This window comes from Hylobates moloch, unplaced genomic scaffold, assembly GCF_009828535.3.
Source record: "Hylobates moloch isolate HMO894 unplaced genomic scaffold, HMol_V3 SCAFFOLD_11, whole genome shotgun sequence".
NCBI lineage: Eukaryota > Metazoa > Chordata > Mammalia > Primates > Hylobatidae > Hylobates > Hylobates moloch.
In genome coordinates this window covers 1,441,208-1,464,999 of record NW_026652286.1, presented here as the reverse complement: position 1 = coordinate 1,464,999, position 23,792 = coordinate 1,441,208, and the positions used below count along the sequence as shown (strand labels likewise).

The window sequence follows — 23,792 nt, the reverse complement described above, 5'->3', positions numbered from 1 at the left end:
AACATTTTGTTAAATCTCTAATTACTATACGTCTATGGAGAAAAAATTTTCCATTCATTTCTGTATTGAAATCACTACTGGTATTTATAAATGTTCTGATTATTTTTCCTTATCAAAATACCTCTCAGATATGATTTAGATGCTAGGCTTTATATTTAGCATCTAAACATATATTCTAGGAATGGACATCAAAAACATGTAAGACCCCATTCCAACAAATTCTAGTTCAATGAATCTAGGATGAAATTTGGACATCAGTATCTTTATATGGCTCAAAGGGTGATTTTGTCATATGGGCTCAGTTAAAAAACTATCATTCTATTCCTTTCTTAGGAGAATACCTCTCCCTATCCATTGTTGGAAGAGTAACCAGTGGGAGCTAGACTCGAGACACTCATGATCTTGATGATAGTACTGAAGAAGATACTGTGAATCTGTTAAATTTCAAGATTGCAAAGGCTCAGATAAACTTATAAGTGAGCAATGGACCAGATACCCTAATACAATATCTGCCTGTCACACTCATTGACACATATCCCATAAACAAGTTATTCTCAACTGGGAAATGAGAGTAGAGAAGATGGAAAAGCATTTATTTTTAAGAAAAGTAACATAGGAGGGGGGACTCCATTTCAGAGGTAAGAAAAACTCAGTGACTTCTGTCTTTTCAGTAATTTCTGTTCTAGACCAGGGAATGGAAGCTTTAGCTCATAATCTCAATATAATTTAAACAATAGAAATTTTGTACAGTTATAAGTGCTGTTACTTTTCTCATAAATTGAGGCCTACAGTATTAAAACACAAAGTGCTTTAAAGTAATTATCAATTGGTATTTATATTTAATTAGAAATGAAAGCCACTAGTTAATAATAACTAACAGAAGCACACTGTTGACAGGAAAGGAAACAAATTAATGAAACCCATTATGAATTACTGTGTTTAGAAAACTACGATGAATACAAGCAATAATTAAGGGGGGAAAAGTAGAAAGAACAAGTGAAAAAAGGTTAATACCACATAGAAGTCTAAAGATTATATAAGAAAGCACTTCAAAAATCCAAATCTTAATTTAAAGATAAATAAATTATATACATATAAAAAACCAAATGCCCATAGGCATAGATAGGCAAATGACAAAATCAAAGAAGCGATGAACTGGGAGGGAGGCATCTTATAAATAAAAGAACTATAGGCCGGGCGCAGTGGCTCACGCCTGTAATCCCAGCACTTTCGGAGGCTGAGGCAGGCAGATCACTTGAGGACAGGAGTTCAAGACCAACATGATGAAACCCTGTCTCTACTAAAAATACAAAAAAAAAAATTAGCTGGGCTTGGTGGCACGTGCCTATAATCCCAGCTACTCGGGCGGCTGAGGCAGGAGAATCGCTTGAACTCGGGAGATGGAGGTTGCAGTGAGCTGAGATTGTGCCACTGCACCCCAGCCTGGGTGACAGACCGCAACTCTGTCTCAAAAATAAATAAATCAATTAAAAAATAATAATAAAAAAAAAGAACTATAATCTGTGAGAACAGGAAAGCCCACGGAATATGCTAAATCAGGTGACAAAACAGTTTAAAAATAATTTCAGGAATATCATAAGAAATTTTAAAGTGAATGCCTTTTTACTACTTTCATTAAAGGAAAAAAATTGAGAAATTAATGGCATTACTTGATTTATACAATACAAAGAAGAGATAATTATGGAGGGAAAAAGGATTGGTCTGTAATCTGTTCTTCAATCTCATCCTCTTTTTTTCCATTTCACCATTTCCCCACTTTTGTTATGTTTCTAGGAAGTCAACATAATATGAAGTTTGTGTGTACATATAACTAAAATCAAATACAAAAAATAAAATGTCGGCTGGGCACCGTGGCTCATGCCTGTAATCTCAGCACTTTGGGAGGCCAAGGAGGGTAGATCACCTGAGGTCAGGAGTTCGAGACCAGTCTGGCCAACATGGTGAAACCCTGTCTCTACTAAAAACACAAAAATTAGCTGGGCGTGGTGGCAAGTGCCTATAAACCCCAGCTATTTGGGGGGGCTGAGGCAGAAGAATCACTTGAACATGGGAGGCTGAGGTTGCAGTGAGCCGAGATCGTGCCACTGCACTCCAGCCTGGGCAACAATAACGAAACTCCATCTCAAAAAAGAAAATAAAAAAAAAATAAAATGTCTCCGTCACTACTTAAGGCAAAAAGAAAAGAAAATGTCTTGTTTCAGGTTAATTTTTACAACTGAAGTTAACTTTTCATTGTTTTAAATACTTCAGCCACAAAATTCAGTTTCTTTTCACTTGTTTGTGGTCTCTGATTGATTCCCTCCACCCACCATGTGAAAAGGGAAAGAAGTTTCTACTGCTACCCTAGATCTCTCAGAAATCTACTGTCTGTCTACTCAAATATAAAATCCATGATGCTCTCTCTTTATATAGTACAGCAAGAGATTATATTTACATTCATAATGCCAATGGAAACCACAGAACTGTCTTTGTGTGAGAAGCTAATATCCTTAGAAAATACATGTAGAAAACACCTAATACTAATGATAAGGAAAAAGAAAAGGTTTTCTTTGACACATCGAGAATTCAGCGCCAGAGCAATAAAATTTCTAATAATAATCATATGCTGGAAGAATTGACAGAGAATCTGTAGCTCTCTTCATATGCCACTGGAACCTGACTTTCCCCGTCTCAGTGCCCTCTACTATTCCCCTTCCCATTCTTTCCTCTCAGGTTCCAGGTTGGTAAAACTCTTTTTCCCCTAGAGCAATTCTCTTTTAATTTATTTTACACGAGTGTAACTCTTCAAGATGGAAAACTGATGACTGAACAAAGATTTCACAAATCATATCTCTGCCTCCAAGTCCCACTGGAGGAAAGCCTAGGAAGGTTAACTACTAGAATATAGTTGATCCTCATCATTTACAAATCCATATTTGCAAATTCGCCTACTTGCTAAAACTTACTTATAATCCCAGAATCAACACTCATGGTACTTTCCTGGTCATTCACAGACAAGTTCAGAGCTGTGAACATTTTGTGTTGTCTATTGTGCACATTCCCAGCTGAGGTTGACAAGATAACACTCTGCTTTCTTGCTTCAGCTCTTACACCATAAACAAGTGTCTTTTTCATGGTTTATTCAGTGCCATGTTTTTGCATTTTTGTGTTTTTTGTTGGTACTTTTGTTGTTTAAAATGGCCCCTAAGTGTAGTGCTGAAATGCTGTCTAGTATTCCTAAGTGCAAACAGGCTGTGATGTACCTTAGGGAGAAAATACACACGTTAGGAAAAGCTTCAGTCAGGCATGAGTTATAGTGTTCTCGGCCAAGTGTTCAATGTTAATGAATCAACAACATATATTAAATATGCTATCTCCAAACAGAATAAAACAAAGTTATGTATTGATTGATGGAAATGTTGTGACCAAAGGGTTGCAGGATCCTAACCCTGTATTTCTCTTAGAAGCAATGATTCAATATTCACTAATTTAGTGTTCACAGTGGCGTTACAGGATATAACTACTACAAGTGATGACTTAGATGTGCGTATAATTAAAGATCAACTTCCTCCCATCACCATTGTAATCCTCTGTGATTTCAGACTGAGGGAGCAAACAAAACAAAATTTTCATTCTTGCTGTATTCAAGATGTTTTCAGAGTTTGTTCTTAAGCACTATAATCATATCCACAGTGTCTGATCTATACTTACAGGTTTCATAAAAAGTTACTACATACAAAATGTCCACCAGCAGCATTCAACTTGCTTGGACCTAAGCAATACCAAAAGATTATTTTTTAAAAATGTTTATCTCTTACTTAGTACTTGCCTGTTTCAGAAGTGACCACATATTCCTATACTCTTTACTTTACATACTGATACAATATAGTGTGTTATCATTCGCTATCTTCATGTTTAATATTTGTCCAATTAAATACAGCTAACTTAAATAGCTCATCCTATAGAATTATAAAACTGGAATATGTAGTTCCAGATCAGCAACTCTCTTTTCCTAAAGAGTTACAGAAGCTATCGAATAGCATAACTAAAGTCAAAGGGACAAAAAACAAAGATTGAAAATGAAACTAACCCAAAACAGTAATTTAAAACAACCCTTTAAAAATGTATGTCTGTAATTCAAATGCCATCAATAATGCTCCTTAAGTGGCAATGTATGTGTAATTAAAAAGATGACTAATGAGAAATTCAAACGCCTGATCGCTGTTACAATACCAGTACTGCAAGTCCTCATATTTACCTTCTTTAATGCTTTTACTAAATCTGCATAATCGCCAGCTTCCAGTTTGGGGTTTTTTACTAGTACCTCTACAGCCTCCAGGGCCTCTTTTCTCTCTTGCCATTTTTTTGCCTCCTGCAAGATACAATATGAGTCATTTGTAACAGAAAATAAGAGAGCAGAATAAAAGTCTATTTTTTGCACTCTGCTAATTCAAAGATATATAATTTTTTAAAAAAATCATAAAACTGGCTGGGTGCAGTGGCTCACGCCTGTAATCCCAGCACTTTGGGAGGCCGAGGCAGGCAGATCATGAGGTCAGGAGCTCAAAACCATCCTGGCTAACACGGTGAAACCCCGTCTCCACTAAAAATACAAAAAATGAGCCGGGCGTGGTGGCAGGCGCCTGTAGTCCCAGCTACTCAGGAGGCTGAGGCAGGAGAACGGCATGAACCCAGGAGGCGGAGCTTGCAGTGAGCCTAGATCGCACCACTGCACTCTAGCCTGGGCGACAGAGCAAGACTCTGTCTCAAAAAAAAAAAAATAATAATAATAAATAAAACGTGGAGGCAATCAGAACATTTTGTTCATATATATAAATTTTTGTTCATATATAAAAAGTATTTTATAAGATGTTATAACTAAAGTAATATAATAAACAAACAGAATGCCATAGACGTTTCATTCTCATTTTCTAGGCAAACGTTAGTAAGCAGATGTCAAACAGAAAACATTAATAGAAAGCATTTCTAGCCCACCCATCTCACAGTAGCACAATTACAGGAGAGGAATTTCTACACTGACAACATTAAAAAGACCAGAAAAGAACAATCACATAACCAACAACCCACTACTACAGTGGTGGTTGGGATAAGACTGTGTTTCTCAGCTGGGAATGATTTTGTTTCCTAGGGAACTTCTGGCAGTGTTTGAAGACATTTTTGATTGTCATGACTTAGGGAGATGGTATTACTGACATCTAGTGGATAAAAGCCAGAGATGCTGCTAAACATCATACAATGCACAGGACAGCTGACAAAAAATGTCAACAGTGCTAAGGTCAAGAAACCTTGGAGTAAAGTAGAGGCAGTAGAAATGGAGAAAGGGGAGGAATCCGGGGATCTTTAGAGTTAAAAACCAGAGAGAAAATTAGAAAAAGGAAGTCAAGAATGTTCTGGTTTTATGGCAAGACATGTTTAAAAAAAGTGCTATAATATATATACATATATATGTACAAAGTAGTGTGGGAGCAAAGAGGAAGAAGCAACCAACTCACTCTACTAGGGAAGATATGGGATGGAAGGGGGTGCACCAGGCAAGGGCTCAGCAGAGTATTCTAATTCTATTCAAGTAATTATTTTACAAGAAATAAATGAAAGAAGTTTAACTATTACTTACAATTTTGTCATAAAAGTCTTTGGGAAGTTTGGAAAGGATTTCTACAGCTTCTAAAAGCTCATAAGCATCTATTTGTGGCACTTCATCACCATCATCACCACCTTCAAGGAGAAAAACAACACAAACCTTAAAAATGCTTAGAATTGTTTTACTTATCAGTTATCAGTCCTTTCACAACCCTGATGAAATTTTAATAGAGAAGGGACCAGAGTTATTAAAGCTACATGCAACTTACATTTTATTAAAGGCAATTCTACAAAATATGCCTAATGAACACAGATTCTTGTGGCAGTGCCAGTTCTTGCTAATTTTTGCAGAAACCAGTGTTTAAAATTGGCTTACCTCCTTCAGCATCTCCACCAGCAGACTGTTGTTGTTCCAATTTAGCTTCTAGTTCTTGTTGGGAACGAAGAAATCGAGTAGGTCTAGGAGCACTTGTTGGCAGTTTGACCCATTCTTCTTCTAGTTCTTTCAACTGCAAATATCATATAATATTTAAATAATATCTGCATCTCGACCATTAGTTAACATACTTAATACTTACATTTATTGACATATCAGGACCCAATTTCTTTCTTTTTTTTTTTGGAGACAGAGTCTTACTCTGTCACCTAGGCTGAAGTGCAGTGGCATGATCCTGGCTCACTGCAACCTCCACCTCTTGGGTTCAAGCAATTCTCGTGCCTCAAGCCTCTCGAGTGGCTAGGATTACAGAGGTGCACTACCACATCCGGCTAATTTTTGTATTTTTAATAGAGATGAGGTTTCACTATGTTGGCCAGGCTGGTCTTGAGCTTCTGACCTGAGGTGATCCTCCTGCCTCAGCCTCCCAAAATGCTGGGATTACAGGTGTAAGCCACCGTGCCTGGCCTCCAATTTCTTATTTATGTGGCTCTACCAGGGCAAACAAGAAAATATTAATTATTTCATTCATTGAGAGACAGGGTCTCAACTCTTTTGCCCAGGCTGGACAATTTTGGCTCACTGCAGCCTCCACCTCCCCAGGTTCAGGTGATCCTCCCACCTAAGATTCACGAGTAGCTAGGACTACAGGCTGTGCCACCATGCTTGGCTAATTTTTTTTATTATTTGTAGAGATAGGGTTTGTCATGTTGCCCAGGCTGGTCTCGAACTCCTGGGCTCAAGTGATCTGTCTGCCTGGGCCTGCCAAAGTGCTGGGATTTTAAGTGTGAACCACTGCACCAGCGGAAGAAAATACATAATTAAATTATATTTCTTTTACAGCATAAGTCAAACCAACTTGAATTTACTATAAGGAAGACATATGTCTAAGCACTAAGAAAGAACAGTAAGTCCCACTTTTTAAGACACTCTTATTAGTTCATTAATTCGGATACATTTACATCATCAGAAGAGTCTCCAAAACCAATTGTAATAAAAAGCCAGAAAGAATGTACTTCACACAGATAATAAGTTCTGCCACCCAACGGAATTGCAGAGAAAGTTAGCTATGCTCAGAAAAGCTGATTTCAAAATTAAGAATGAAAAATAATTATTTTTAAGGACAGAATATCAACAACGATAGGAAGAAAATATTTTCATATTAACCTTATGTGAAAGCAACCAGAAAACTTTTTGTCTCACCTGAACAGAGTTTATATTTTGTAATGGGGGTCTCAGAGCATCCCGAATCCACCTGTAAATCTCCACAGCAATTAGTTTGGCTTCATCTCGAACAGCCTTCTCTCGAGACTCAAAGAGTTTTGGCAACACTTTGATAATTGGCTTAAGCAAGATGATTTTGGAACCAAATTCACTACAAGTAAAAAATTGGGGAAAAAACTGTCAACATGCAATGCGATTAAATAAAGCATTAGCTTTTCTTCATTCAAACATAGTTCCATATCTACATATTAGAAGAATTATATAAGTTCAGTTTTTTTAAGGCAACAAAAGGAACTCATAACCGCTTACCTACTAAGGTGTTGTTCTTCCAAGAATATTATTTAATGTGTAGGGCCCAAGATAATATTACCATTTTAAAACAAACTTTCTAGGTAAGCAGACTAGGAGTAATTAAAACCTATAAAGGATCAACATGTTTAATACCTTTTTTTTTCTTTTTCAGATGGCATTTTGCTCTTGTTGCCCAGGCTAGAGTGGTATGGCGTGATTGCAGCTCACTGCAACCTCTGCCCCTCCGAGTTCAGGTGATTCTCCTGTCTCAGTCTCCCAAGTAGCTGGGATTACAGGCGTGCACCACCACGCCCAGCTAATTTTTGTATTTTAGTAGAGATGGGGTTTCACTATGTTGGCCAGGCTGGTCTCGAACTCCTGACCTCAGGTGATCCACCCGCCTCAGCCTCCTGAAGTGCTGGGATTACAGGTGTGAGCCACCACGCCCAGCCTAATACCTCAAATATATATGTATATACATATAAAAGCTTATAAATATAAACTAGTTTATAAATATTTAGATGAATGAAATCTACTTTTAATAAACCTTTAATAGCTCCTATAATTAAAGTGATTCATTTACCTAGATAGATCACAAATCCTGGCAGTATTTTGTTCCTGACTTTGTGGCTATCATACTATAAATCTGGGCATCTTAAATCTTTCTTTGCTTCAGTTTTCTATGGGGAAAATGTTGCGTTTTGACTTCTTTCAAAAAGCATATTTGGCCAGGCGCAGTGGCTCACACCTATAATCCCAGCACTTTGGGAGGCCGAGGCAGGTAGATCCCCTGAGGTCAGAAGTTCAAGGGTAGCCTGGCCAACATGGTGAAACCCTGTCTCTACAAAAATACAAAAATTAGCCAGGCATGATAGTGGGCGCCTGTAATCCCAGCTACTTGGGAGACTGAAGTGGAAGAATCGCTTGAACCCGGGAGGCAGAGGTTGCAGTGAGCCGAGATCGCACCACTGCACTCCAGCCTGGGCAACAGAGCAAGGCTCCGTCTCAAAAAAAAAAAGAGTGTATTTAACCTTACATATCTGTCATAGATTACATTTTCAAGTTCCCAACTGGCCAATTTTAGCTATCTAATATCACTATTAACATTTGTGAGTATCAGATTCTGGAGCAGGAGAGATTTATTTATGAAAGAACACTGAAATTCTGTATGAGTAGTAGGACCCAAATTATTATTTATCTATTATCTAATGTGCACAAATTTATCTCATGTGAGCAAATGCAACAAAATTATTCATTAATAGCTACTAGTGTACTCCAACGATTTTTTTTTCTTGGTTTTTGTTTTTAATTTTTTGGAGACAGGGTCTCACTACGTCATCCAGGTTGGAATGCAATGGTATGATCACAGCTCACTGCAGCCTCGACCTTCCCTGCTCAAGCTATTATCCAGACTCAGTCCCCCAGGCAGCTGAGACTACAGAGGTGCACCACCATGCCCGGCTAATTTTTTTTTTTTTGTATTTTTTTGTAGAGACGGGGTTTCTCCTTGTTGCCTAGGCTGGTCTTGAACTCCTGGGCTCAGGCAATCTGCCTGCCTCAGCCTCCCAACCCAAAGTGCTGGGACAACACGGGCATAAGCCACTGCTCCTGGCCTTAATTATTATTATTATTTTTGAGATAGTGTCTCACTCTGTTAACCAGGCTGGAGTACAGTGGCACAATCATAGTTCACTGCAGCCTCACCCCCTGGGCTCAAGTAATCTTCCCACCTCCTGAGTAGGTGGGACTATAGGCGCAATAAAAAAAGAATTTTTAATAAGACACCTGGCTACGTGATATAGTTTAAGTACAAATATCACGAGAATAACCTACATAATCTCTAAGATTTCTTTTAAAATGCCTTTATATTATTAAAAAAATAACATTTTAACATGGCTCAGCTGACCTTTAAGATTAAACAAAAAAATAAGAAATTATAGTGGCAATAAACCATTTTGTTTTAGGGGTATGTAATATGGTGCCTGAAGAACCTAACATTTGAGATTTCTTAAATCTTCCTATATATTATTACTGTTTCATCTGAATCTTTTTTCTCTATCCTGGCCTCCTTCTGTAAGAAAAAAAAGATGGAGCAAGTCCACATGGAAAATAGACACCTTAATAAAATAAAACCTAATTTTGATACTAAACATATTACTATAGAAAACACAAAAGCGTACTAGAAACCTGTTTTAGGTACCACAAAAGTTTCTGGTCACCTGACGCTCTCGCTAACAAAGCTTTAGCAAGCTCTGGAACCCAGGATCAAGCAGTTTGGCCTCAAGGTTCTTGAGGGTCCCAGAGAGCTACCTAGTTAAACTATAGATTCCGAAATGCTTTAGGACAAATAAAGAACCACACAGAGATGGGACTACATAACATCTATGAAGAAAACATGAGATATACCTAACTTGTTATTTTCCTACCCTTATTCTCCCACTTTAGCTAAAAAATGAAATAACCAGAGTGCACAGCACTCCAGACTAGAAAACTTGTAATTTAAAGGTAGAAGATTATAGGCCAGGTGTGGTTGCTCACATCTGTAATCCCAGCACTTTGGGAGGCCGAGGTGGGATCATTTGATGCCAGGAGTTCCAGACCAGCCTGACCAACATGGTGAAACTCCATATCTATTTAAAAAAAAAAAAAAAATTAGCTAGGCATGGTGGTACTCACCTGTAGTCCCAGCTACTCAGGAGGCTTGAGGCACGAGAATCGCTTGAACCCAGGGGCGGAGGTTGCAGTGAGCTGAGATTGTACCACTGCACTCCAGTCTGGGTGACAGAGCGAGACGTTGTCTCAAAAAAAAAAAAAAAAAAAGCAAAAGATTACAGTATTTTTTTAAATTTAGACATCACTAAGGACACAAAAGATTTATTGATATAAGCATAGTTCTGATAACTAAGACAAGTCACTAAATTTCTTTTTTCTTCTTTTTTTTTTTTGAGACAGAGTCTTGCTCTGTCGTCCAGGCTGGAGTGCAGTGGCGCAATCTCGGCTCACTGCAAGCTTCGCCTCCCGGGTTCACGCCATTCTCCTGCCTCAGCCTCTCCGAGTAGCTGGGATACAGGCACCCGCCACCACGCCCGGCTAATTTTTTGTATTTTTTAGTAGAGACGGGGTTTCACCGTGGTCTCGATCTCCTGACCTCGTGATCCGCCCGCCTCGGCCTCCCAAAGTGCTGGGATTACAAGCGTGAGCCACCGCACCCGGCCTAAATTTCTAAGATAATAGAATGAGCATACTGTTTACTACTCAGAAAAACATCTGCTTGCTATATCGTAATAGGGTAGAAACAAGGAAACTTCATTCACATAAGAATCTAAGCAAATCAAATTTTATACAAGTACATTATGAACAAAGCAAAAAACAATATTAAAGACCTATAAATCAAAGATCATTCAACAAAATTCAAGAGTTTTTATACTTTCACAGAAGATAAATACCAAAGGAAACATTTTTTTCCAAGATGCAGGTCATACACAAAATCATGAGAGGTGAGGTGGATGATCTTCATTCTGTGAGGATTTCACTACAGCTGCTTTCTAAAATATCTCATATAGACAGTACTTGGGGACAGGATATCAGATTAGAAGAACTGCCAAATCTGAACAAACTAGTGATCTGTCTAATTCAGATTTCCATAGCAAATTACAACCATTTGTTCCTGAAAGAGATCCTATTCACGAAAAATTTCATGGCCAAACAAGAAAGTCTAGGGTTGAAAAAAACTTACTACATAAGAGCAAAAGTTACTTTTCTATTTGCTTTCACTGTGCTTCTCTTTAAAGGCATATAGCATTTGCTTCCACTTTACTAAAAAAGGCACTTAAATAAAGGTTTGCTTTAGTCCACAAACTATATCTTTAGCCAACATCTCAAAGTATAGACTTCGAAAGTCTATACTTAAGATAGCAAGAGAAAAAGAGCTGCTTAAATAACCTGAGGAGTAGTTTTCCAACAAAAGGCCAGTACTTTTCTTTTCAGTGCTTTTCCACCAAAAGGCCAATTTTTAAAATGTATTTATTTATTTATTTTTGAGACGGAGTCTTACTCTGTCGCCCAGGCTGTAGTGCAGTGGCATGATCTTGGGTCACTGCAATCTCTGCCTCCCAGGTTCAAGCGATTCTCCTGCCTCAGCCTTCCCAGTAGCTGGAATTACAGGCATGCGCCACCATGCCCAGCTAATTTTTTTGTATTTTTAGTAGAGACATGTTTCACCACATTGGCCAGGCTGGTCTCAAACTCCTGACCTTGTGATCTGCCTGCCTCGGCCTCCCAAAGTGCTGGCATTACAGGAGTGAGCCACTGAGCCTGGCCATATTTATTTATTTTTTAAAGAGACAGGGTCTTGCTCTCTCACCCAGGCTGAATTGCAGTGGCACAATCACAGCTCAGTGCAGCCTAGAACTTCTAGACTCAAGGAATCCTCCCCACCTCAGCTTCTTTTTTATAGTGGGAGGGGTCTTGCCATCTTGCCCAGGCTGGTCTTAAACTCCTGGCCCCAAGTGAACCTCCTAACTCAGCCTTCCAAAGTGCTGGGATTACAGGCATGAGCCACTGCCCCCAACTGAAAAGCCCAATTCTTAATCTGATAACAGGTCAGAAATCTCTATTCGTCTTCATTAGAAAGGGATTCAGATAAAATAACTACACAACACACTTGAAGGCTAAAATTAGTCAACATGAAGTGCCACACTTGGGGAATGACTTTCCTTATTCAGGTCACTTTCTTGCTTGTTTTGGCATGCCAAGTCAAATTCTGCAGTTTCCATTTCTGTTTAAACCAGGAATCCAAACTCAATTGAGATACTCTAGTTCAGGGGTCCCTAACCCCTGGGCTGTGGACCAGTACAGTGGCCTGTTAGGAACCAGGCGCAGAGCAGGAGGTGAACAGCTGCCAAGCAAGAATTACCACCTGAGCTCTGCCTCCTGCCAGATCAGCAGGGCATTAAGGTTCTCATACGAGTGCAAACCCTACCGTGAACTGCACATGTGAGGGATCTAGAGTGCACGCTCCTTATGAGGTGGAACTGTTTAATCTCAAAACGACCCCCCATCCCCCCAACACACAATTCTTTCATGGAAAAATTGTCTTCCATGAAACTGGTCCCTGGTGCCAAAAAGGTTGGGGACCGCTGCTCTAGTTAACAAAGCTAAAACAAAGTCTTACCTTAAGGCTTTCCTCAGTGTCTCTATACAGGCCACTATGATCTTGGGATTCTTATTGTCCAAGCCTTTCAGGAGCTCTTCTTGCACAGCCTCTCCTTTCTCAATCTCTATGTACATAAGACAGATCTCTATGCCCAGCTCCTTGGCTTTGGCTTTAGGTTGGTTGAACACTTTACTTACAACACCTGACACAACTTCTCCTGTGGTTCTATAACATATTATAAAGAACAAAAACCCCACTTAAGTAGTAAGAATTGGAAAAAGGTCATGGAAAGGGGGTGTACAAGTACTTTTACAAATGCTAGAAATACATTAAATGAGTCTTTAATTTTTAAATTTGTGTTCAAGAATATTTTAAAAACTTAGGTTAACCATAAAATTTTACAACATGTCATAGCAGGCATAGTAACAGTTTATAAATGTAGAAAATTAAAAAAAAAAAAGTAAAGATCCCTTGAAATCCCACCACCCAGAGAAAACTTTCAACTTTTTGATATCCCTCCTTCCAGACCTTTCTCTAAGTGTGTGTGCATATGGACATACAAATATACTTTACAAAAGTAGGGTTACAGAATGCTTGCTTTTAAATTTTTTTTTTTTTTTTTTTGTAAAGAGACAGGGTTGGTCGGGTGCAGTGGCTCATGCCTGTAATCCCAGCGCTTTGCAAGGCTGAGGCAGGTGGATCACCTGAGGTCAGGAGTTCAAGACCAGCCTGACCAAAATGGAGAAACCTCGTCTCTACTAAAAATACAAAATTACCCAGGTGTGGTGGCGCATGCCTGTAATCCCAGCTACTCAGGAGGCTGAGGCAGGAGAATCACTTGAACCTGGGAGGTGGAGATTGTGGTGAGCCAAGATCGCACCATTGCACTCCAGCCAGGGCAATAAGTGCGAAACTCTGTATCAAAAAAAAAAAAAAAAAAAAAAAAAGAGACAGGGTCTTGTGCTGTGACCCAGTTGGAGTGCAGTGGTAGGATTATAGCTCACTGTGACCTCAAACTCCTGGGTTCAAGCGATCTTCCTGCCTCAGCCTCCTGAGTAGCTAGGACTACAGGCACATGCCACTGCATCTGGGCAAAAAAAATTTTTAAGTCATTTTAAACACTTTTTAGGAAAAGAGAATTTCTTCACAGAGGGAATGGATATGTACCTTTAATAACAAAAGACTAATCTTGACTCCTTGATAAGACTTTACAGTAACTTTACTGCTTTGAATCTCTTCTAAATGAAATGAAACCTACACTACTGGGAATTAGAAGAACTGAGTGGGTTGAGATTACAGGCAGCATTTATCAAAAAACAGCTTCTGGTATCAGAAGAGAAATTTAAAAATGATAGTTTTACTAATGGTAAAGGAAACAAACCCAGTGATGCCAGTTAACCAAATTGTCAAATTAATGATGATCTTTATTGGTATAATCTTTGAAGTAAGTCAAGTATATATTTCTTGTGCAATTAAGTCAAGTGTTTCAACTATTTGTTTTGTATGGAGGGTTCCTTTCAATGACACAGAGACTAGAGTTAGGAAAATCAGGTCTATGAGGTATGGGATAGTAGGATGACTAGAAATCTGTCATTCGCAGATCAAGTTAAGCAGGCCAGGAGTCACTGAGGTTGTTTAGTAAGCATTACCTCCCCTAAGAAATAAAAATGCCTAATGAACAAAGGGAGAAAGACGTGATTCTAACATCACCTATCTAACAACCCTTGTAAAAAATTTAGTTTTCTGTAATGCCCAAATGTCTTCAGTGAAATTCTGATAATTCCTTTACTGACAATCTCTCAGTTTCTTTTTGAAGTTACTAAAGACTCTTCCTTTTAGTTTAGAATAATTCCCATACAAAAAGCTTAAAAGGAAAACCACTTGGTCATCAAACCTTAAGGTAAACCCTCAAAATATTATTTCTAATTTACTCCTCTACAGATCTCACGTACCATTTAGATTTCTGAGAAAAAAGACTGAATGAAAAACAAATATCAAGAAACTATGAAAGTAAGAAAATTCATCTATTCTAAAACTGCTAATAACTAAGGACAGTGATCTACAAACATACATAATCTATGTAACACCAAACAGGGGTTTTTATCAGTAAAGTTGGAAAAAAAGTACTTACTTTCCTGCTACGTGGGCATTTTCAACATAAACAAGTGCAGCTTCTAATCCTTTCAATTGAACCACTGCATTGGAATCAGTGACAAATTTTTTGATCAATCCTAAAAATTTGGACCATTCTGGGCTCTTTTCATCCTTTATTTTCTGGAAGATCTTCAGGGCCTCTTCATATCCACTTAACCTTGCTTTCCACAGCTAAAAGACAAGTAGTATTTTGAAACAAAACATAATTTAATGATATTATCATCTACTGTTAATTTGGAGGGGAGGGTGTGAGAGTAGAAATGAATACCCTATGTCAGGTAATGTAAACAAAGGACCCCATGACTGGAAACGAAAAAAGAGTTTAAGAAATTGGCAGTTTTCAAAAAAGATTAGCTAATAAACTTCTTACAAGTGTTTAGTGTTTATGATACTCTGCCATTCATAATAGGCCATTATAAATGAATCTCACATTGTATCTAAGAATTATTGCTTCTTTATAATATTGTATTAAAGATGTGATAAACATGAGAAATCACCCCCATCTGATGAAACTGCCCCATCTCCAAAGTATATGCTGTTTTTTGGTTCTATTTTTGTATAATCATTAGGTAGCTTTATATTACACTGTGTATTAATTTCAGCTGGTAGATTTCGGACATTTTTTACTGAGGTATTCTTTTTTCATTAATTTCTTCAACAGGTGTTTAATAAATAAAAATCAATTCAGCTCTGGCCCTTGTGGAGCTTACACTCCAGCAGGAGGGGACATTAAGCTATAATACAAATAAATTTAAAATTAACAAAGCATTAAGTACTACTAAGGAGAAGCAACTTGGTGCTATGAAAGTATATATCATAAAAGGCTTTGTCTTAGTGTTAAGAAAAATTTTCCTGAGAAATGGTAATTGAGCTGAGCCCTGAAAGATAAATAGGAACTAATCAGTAAAGAGTGGCAAAAGGGGAGAAAGAACATTCCAGAAGGAACAGTATACTCCAAGGCCCTATGGCAGCAGGGAATATGGTATTTCCCACTCCTATAAAGAAAGAGAAGGGGAGCATGGTACAAAATAAGCTGGAGAGGATTGGAAAAGTCCAGATCATGCAGGACTATGAAGGCCAAATAAAAGATTCCACTCATTATTCTAAGAGCAATGGGAAAGCAATGAAATGATTTGGGGGCAGTTAAATAAGTTAGTTTGTGGGATGATCGAATTTGCATTTACTGTGTTAAGCATTAGTAAAGAATTAGATGTTTGTCCTCAACACTATTAGATCAAAGAGACAGAAGAATCAACATATGATTGAAAAACAGAAATAATTTACATGTTGTTTAAATGAAAATGTAATCTGGGGCAGGTGCTATGCTCACAGAAAAAACTGTTCCTTCTAAGGAAGGAATGCTGCCTAACCCACTATAAGATGCATTCATTAGGAAGAAGGCATTACCTATTCTGCAACATTAGAGTGAAATATAACAATTAACATCATAGTTGAATATTTACTAACCAATTTAAACCAGATTTATTTTTTTATTTTTTAAAATTGGGCAACATCTCATTCTATAAAGTAGAATGAGTGTTCCCTAAACAGATTTAACATCTCTATGCTTTAAGTTTCAAAAACACACAATAAATGCTCAAAAAATGGGAAAAAAAAGTACCAAATCACAGGAGATTGAAAAACTCTTAGCACGTATTAACCAATCAAAAATTGGAAAGTCTAAGATTTATCTATATTGTCTGCCCCTTTCAGTGAGAAAATACAATATCTACCAAAAAAAGCATTATAAATAGTTAACGATTCTAAATAAGTTCCAAAATTCTCCCCCAAATTTTTGTTGCAATTTAATGTACTACATACCAACAATTTCTATGCGAATTAAAATAAAAAGCAACTAGCTCACTTTTAATCTGGCCTTATTTGAAGAGTTAATGCTGATTTTTGATACAGTATTCAGCCTTGGCTAATTTAGTATATAGGATGAAGGAGTGGTTCTGTGGAGGATATAGGGACCATGGCTCCAAATTTCTACTCTACATAGGTAGAACTGTATGTATACAACTGTGTAAGTTAGTATATTTTATTCAGTATTTTTAGTAATCAACAACCATAAATCTTGAATACTCAGATTCAAAACAAACTTTAAAAGAACTGTCAAGAACATAATGTGGTAAACCTGAGGACTTGGAGTAGGATAAATTTACAAGAAGAAATGAAATTCTAAAATCTACCAGATGGTAGATGTTTGTAGTTTTTAAAATGATTAAAAATGAAACTAGAGGTATAGTTGTGGAAAAAATAAGATAATCTGAAAGGATGCCCGCCAAATAATGACATGATGCGATAAATTGTATCTTATTAGCATAAACTAGAAAATAAAGATTGGTAGATTCTGAGGGTAAATATTGGAATGCAGATCATATAGATCAGAGAACCTAAAAAATGCTGGATTTCTAAGGCCAAATTCAGAACACATCTCCAAAGAAGAGCCTCTATATAATAAAATATTAGTAAGTACTTAGGTACCAGAAGTATATTGTACTGTATATAGAAAGAGATGAAAAAACTAGCCAGTTACTTTTTATAGATACCACTTACTTTTCACTTCACTAATATCTTTTCTTTGAATTCTTTCCAGAGACTCAAAAAATTTTTTAGCTGAGCTAGAGAAACCTATTTTCAATGAGAAGAAATAACATATCTAACAAGGCATCAGTATTTTTGAAACTGCCAATGTTTTCACACACTTCTAAGTAAGATGATAGTATAACTACTGACAAAACAAGCCAATGACACTGAAAATCGAATTCCAGAAGAATCTTACCTTGTGTTCACATTTCTGATCAACTGGCAGTTTCAACCACTCACTGTCATCTCCCATTGTGCTTCCAGGTTTTCCTTAGAATTCAGAGTATTTCCTGGTCAGATAAAGGTAGAAAACTGCTTAGCAATCAGGCAGTCTCTTAAGGCAAAAATAACTTTTTTGAGATTATTATTTTATCATTCATGCAATAACAAGAGTAAAAATCCCATTCTTTGGTCAGATCCCCACTTAATTCAATTAACAGGACTTTTTTTTTTTTTTGAGACAGAGTCTCGCTCTGTCACCCAGGCTGGAGTGCAGTGGTGCGATCTCGGCTCACTGCAAGCTCCGCCTCCTGGGCTGATGCCATTCTCCTGCCTCAGCCTCCCGAGTAGCTGGGACTACAGGCACCTGCCACCACGCCCGGCTAATTTTTTTGTATTTTTAGTAGAGACAGGGCTTCACCGTGTTAGCCAGAATGGTCTCAATCCTGACCTTGTGATCCACCCGCCTCAGCCTCCCAAAGTGTTGGGATTACAGGCGTGAGCCACGGTGCCCGGCCAATAGAATTTTTTTTTTTTTTAAGTCACTCAAAAGACAGGACACGGTGGTGGCTCACACCTGTAATCCCAGCACTTTGGGAGGCTGAGGCGGGGAGATCACCTGAGAGCAGGAGTTCAAGACCAGTCTGGTCAACACGGTGAAATCCCGTCTCAACTGAAAATACAAAAATTAGCTGGGTGTGGTGGTGCAGGCCTGTAGTCCCAGCTACTCGCGAGTCTGAGACAGGAGAATTGCTTGAACCGGGGAGGAGGAGGTTGCAGTGAGCCAAGATTGTCTCACTGCATTCCAGCCTGGGCGACAGAGTGAGACTCCATCTCAAAAAAATAAAGTCACTCAAAAAATATAAATATATATTCCAGTCTGGGCAACATGGTGAAACCCCGTCTATACTAAAAATACAAAAATTAGCCAGGCGTAGTGGTGTGTGCCTGTAGTCCCAGCTACTCGGGAAGCTGAGGTGGGAGGACTGCTTGAGCCCAAGAGACAGAAGTTGCAGTGAGCTGTGATCATGCCACTACACTCCAGCATGGGCAACAGAGCAAGACCCTGTCTCAAAAAAAACAAAAATTTGTTTTCTAAAAAATGATGCTTTTATATTTTCCCAAATGAGAACTTCTTAGATACAAAACAAAGTTAGAATAAAACTGAATTGCTGAGCTAACTGGCCTTTTAAAAGGCCAAGAAAAAAGTTTTGGAAAAGGTCATACTTTCACCTAGAATTACTTATAGAAAATAATCAATATGGGGGTCGGGTGCGGTGGCTGACGCCTGTTATCCCAGCACTCTGAGAGGCCGAGGCGGGCGGATCACGAGGTCAGGATCGAGACCATCCTGGCAAACACGGTGAAACCCCGTCTCTACTAAAAACACAAAAAATTAGCCGGGCGTGGTGGCCGGCGCCTGTAGTCCCAGCCACTCTAGAGGCTGAGGCAGGAGAATAGCGTGAACCCAGGAGGCGGAGCTTGCAGTCAGCCGAGATCGCACTGCACTCCAGACTGGGCGACAGATTCCGTCTCAAAAAAAAAAAAAAGAAAGAAAATAATCAATATGTAAAAATGTTAATGCTGCCAAGCTCCCTAATTCTTGCAAACATGACTAGTCAATGTTTATATAAACCAGTACAAAATTAAATCCCTGAATGAACCTTTATACATATTCTTTATGTAAACCATGTTTTTTGTTTTTTCTTTTTTTTAAATTTTATTATTAAAGTTTTAGGGTAGATGTGCACAATGTGCAGGTTTGTTACATACGTATACATGTGCCATGTTGGTGTACTGCACCCATTAACTCGTCATTTAGCATTAGGTATATCTCCTAATGCTATCCCTCCCCCCTCCCCCCACCCCACAACAGTCCCGGAGGTGTGATGTTCCCCTTCCTGTGTCCATGTGTTCTCACTGTTCAATTCCCACCTATGAGTGAGAACATGCAGTGTTTGGTTTTTTGTCCTTGCGATAGTTTGCTGAGAATGATGATAAACCATGTTTTTAAGTGAGGCTTAAAGTCAACATCCTTTTAATAACTTTCTGCTACCTATCTTCTTTTTTTTGAGACAGCGTCTCGCTCTGTCATCCAGGCTGGAGTGGAGTGAACACGATCTTGGCTCGCTGTAACCTCCGCCTCCTGGGCTCAAGCGATCCTTCCACCTCTGCCTCCTGAGTAGCTAGGAGTTGCTGGGACTGCAGGTGTGCACCACCATGCTGGGCTAATTTTGAAATTTTTTGTAGAGACAAGGTCTCTTTATATTGCCCAGACTGGTCTTGAACTCCTGGGCTCAAGTGATCCCACTGATCGTGAGCCACCGCACACCCACCCCTATGCTATCTATCTAGACAACACCTTTTTCTTACTATAAAAGTAATGTGTGTAAACTGCAGAAAATTTAGTAACTACAGAAAAAAATGCAAGTATTAAAACACAATTTCACCACCACCTAATAACCATGATGAACACTAAAGTACATATCCACTTGACTCCTTCCAGTTTTTTTTCAATACACATGTAGTATATAAATCATATGAAAAAGACAGGCATAATCCCCTTACAACATTTTTGTTATATGATCAAAAACATTTTCCCAGATTTGAGAATATGATGTTTAAAGTCTACATAGCACTCCATTTTACAAATGTACCATAGTTACCAACCCTACCACTGGACATTTAAATTGTTTCCAATTTTTCTTTTTCATTTTTGAGACAGGGTCTCACTCTGTCATTTAGGCTGGAGTGCAGTGGTGTGATCACAGCTCACTGCAACCTTGACGTCCTGGGCTCAAGTGATCCTCCCAACCTCCGCCTCCTGGGTTCAAGTGATTCTTCTGCCTTAGCCTCCCAAGGAGCTGGGACTACAGGCGCATGTCACCATGCCCAACTGATTTTTTAGTTTTTTGTAGAGATGGGGTCTCACTATGTTGCCCAGGCTGGCCCATTTTTCAATATTATTAATAACATAGAAGAGGTCCTCCTTAATTCTCCATCCCTAGTTCTGGCATGACATAAAATATGTTTTCAATAAATATTTCTTTATTGAATGTATACTCTGGTAATATCTATTCTGAATCAGGCACTGTGCAAAGTACTTTTTAAACATGCTAATTCACTTCGTACTGACATCAACTACATGAAGGAAAGATATTCTCATTTTACACACTAGCTTCACAAAGATTAAGTAAACTGCCAAAACAACAAAACTGGTAAGCAATGAAATTAAACTAAGATTCAAAGTCTATGCTTCTTCCTTTACATTTTGTTCCCTCCCAAGGCAAAGAAGAAAATGTCCCAGAGAAAGATGGAATTGTAAAAGTTTATTAGGATATGTGGAACTTTCATTAAGATTTTTCTTCTAAATCCCTAGGATTGCCATGAAACAGCAGCAGTGTAATTTAAAGGAGTCAAGAGAATCTGCCGGAACTCAAATACAGCAATGATGCGAGACAGAATAGTTTAACAGTCTGGAAAACAGTATGGCATTATCAGATACACATGCCCTACCACCCAGCAACTCCATTCCTAGGTGTATAGCCTAGAAACTGATACAAATCACACCAGAAGACCTATATAGGGATAGTCATAGCAATGTTGTTCATAATAGTCAAAAGCTGGAAACAGTTCACACGTTCATCAAACTGTGCTTTTCGAACTCAGGACCAGTCTTCCCCCTACCACCCCCACCAACTGAATACTAGTATGTCTGTAAAATACAATAAAAATGATTATTTGTTTTTTTTTGTTTTGTTTTGTTTTGTTTGTTTGTTTGTTTTTTTGAGACGGAGTCTCGCTCTGTCGCCCAGGCTGGAGTGCAGTGGCGTGATCTTGGCTCACTGCAAGCTCCGCCTCCCGGGTTCCCGCCATTCTCCTGCCTCAGCCTCCCAAGTAGCTGGGACTACAGGCCCCCGCCAGCACGCCCGGCTAATTTTTTGTATTTTTTAGTAGAGACAGGGTTTCACCGCGTTAGCCAGGATGGTCTCGATCTCTTGACCTTGTGATCCGCCTGCCTCGGCCTCCCAAAGTGCTGGGATTACAGGCGTGAGCCACCGCCCCCGGCCCAAAAATTATTATATCTGTGTATTTTTTAAGTTGAATGCCAAATGGTCCAGCTGCTGTGAATGCAAAATGGTCTAGCTGCTGTGTAAAACCATTTGGAAGTTTCTCAAAAAGTTAAAAGTATCATATAAGGATGAGCAGACTGATCTGGATTTTATAAACAGATATAAGAAACCAAGTTTTTACTACACAGTAGAGTTTGATGCCTAAAGAGCAAATAAAATTGCCAACAAAGAGAAGCATTAATAAGATTAATTTGAACTATACATAATGCTTGCTGTGGTTTATCTGATCTAGTCCCTAGTAAAGACACATATTCAGAAATTTCAATTATTCAGAGCTCTCAGATTTTATCCCAGTCTAAAACAGAGGCAAAGACAAGGAGGCCAGCTAAAATATGTTTTACAGAAATATTATAATCATATACCACTGATCTAAAAATGTCTTCCTAAGAGCCCAAATACCATACAGTCCATGCTATTGCTGAAAAGGTTTAGGTGTAATTGTTTATTTTTAGACTAGAGATTAAGAAATGTTTTCAAGGTTATACATGAAGGCAGAACTTAGAATAAATTCCAAATTGTCTGACTTTTCAGTTTAGTGTTCAAATAAATAACAAATTTCCTATTAAATATGCACTATATCCCATCATAAAAGAGACCCCAAAATCTGTGTATTTTCTCATTAACCAACCAGTTAAAAGGGACAGAGAGATTAAGTCATGAGTAACACTAGAGCTGGGCCTAGAACCTATGTCTCCTACTTCTCAGTCTGTCTCTCTTCCCTACAACCCATGGGCCCAAGTATGGTGTCTTTTTAGTTTAAATTCCTGTATTTTGATAGTCTATAAGAGTAATTATAGAGCTACTGTACAGATTATTTTCTCTTCTACTTAAGAGAAAAACCACTGGCAGTACGACTATTTCATGGCAAATTCCCAAGCTCCTGACCTACAAAAGCTCTTCACTATCACAATACAAGAGATCTGAATTTGATTACCACTCCTGGACTCTCACCTCTCGCTAAGGAGATGCTATTGCAGAAGCACAGAATGATTCTAACAGAAGTTTGAGAAAAACTTCTGCTCCATCAAAAAGCAACCCATTTGAATGACCACTGTGTGTGACGATAGGCTCATAAAAAAAAAAGAAATTTTTTTTAAAAAAAGCAATGCATACACATGCCCAGAAATCTACTCAAACCATGTCTAGGAAGGATAACTGGATTAAAGAAACACAACAACTATGTAACTGTCATAGAAAACTTAAGATTTTTATTACTTAACCAAAATCTGACAAAATCCCATCTCTGAGTAGCAGGTGACAAAAATGACAAGACTTTCCCTCAAATTAAAAAAAAACCTCACTGTCTCCAGGTATTTCCCATTAACAAGGACAAGTGTTATCCTCTTGCTGGAGTATTCTGCATTACCAGGCGGCCGGAAATCTGAACTGTTTTCCAGCAGATTATCTCAAACTTTGGTGTGTTTGCTTTCCTGATCTTGGGACAGCGGCGTCCCACAAATTCCTTCAGAGACGGAGAGGGGTAAAGAGCTGTCTCTTTCACATTGTGCTCTTCTTATCAGGAGGAAAGAAGGTTAACTGGACTTAAGAGATGATCACTGTCAATATATCCAAAAGGGGTATGGGATACCATCAACACAGGCCTCTAGAGAGACAGAAAGCTAAACCTAGCTGTGAATTAGGACAACTTGGAGTTACTGCTCGACTGTACCAAGGTAGCTGAAAACCTAATGCTTACTCATCCCAAAGCTACCAAGGTCTTCAAATACCAGGGTAAGGATCCAAAGGCCCAGACAGAGAGATTCAGCTCCACCCATTCAGCTCAAATGGGTTATACTCTGGTAAAAGCAACCCTCTCCTCACCCCAAGTAAGAACCAGGCGGGAGCAAAGCCAGGTCATGGGCACTGCTCACCCACTGCATACCCAAACAAGCACCCTACGGCTGCTGTCACCACCCAGAAGTAGAGCAGATACCCTGGCTTTAGCTCACTGCAGCCGGCATTGTTTACGCTCTTTCGCCGCCTTAGCCTC

General features: G+C 38.6%; 1 protein-coding gene across 3 annotated transcripts in view; it reads right to left on the bottom strand.

Moving 5' to 3' along the window:
* Positions 1-23,792, bottom strand: part of CKAP5 (cytoskeleton associated protein 5) — a 106,838-nt gene that overhangs the window by 63,421 nt on the left and 19,625 nt on the right. For all 3 annotated transcript variants that reach the window (XM_032166055.1, XM_058424551.1, XM_058424550.1), the window contains exons 2-8: positions 17,647-17,740; positions 14,839-15,032; positions 12,726-12,932; positions 7,241-7,412; positions 5,978-6,110; positions 5,636-5,736; positions 4,259-4,372 (exon numbers count right to left, since the gene is read on the bottom strand). In XM_032166055.1, the coding sequence (XP_032021946.1) occupies positions 4,259-4,372; positions 5,636-5,736; positions 5,978-6,110; positions 7,241-7,412; positions 12,726-12,932; positions 14,839-15,032; positions 17,647-17,703 (978 nt within the window). In that variant the 5' untranslated portion in view covers positions 17,704-17,740. The remainder of the gene's footprint in view (positions 1-4,258; positions 4,373-5,635; positions 5,737-5,977; positions 6,111-7,240; positions 7,413-12,725; positions 12,933-14,838; positions 15,033-17,646; positions 17,741-23,792) is intronic.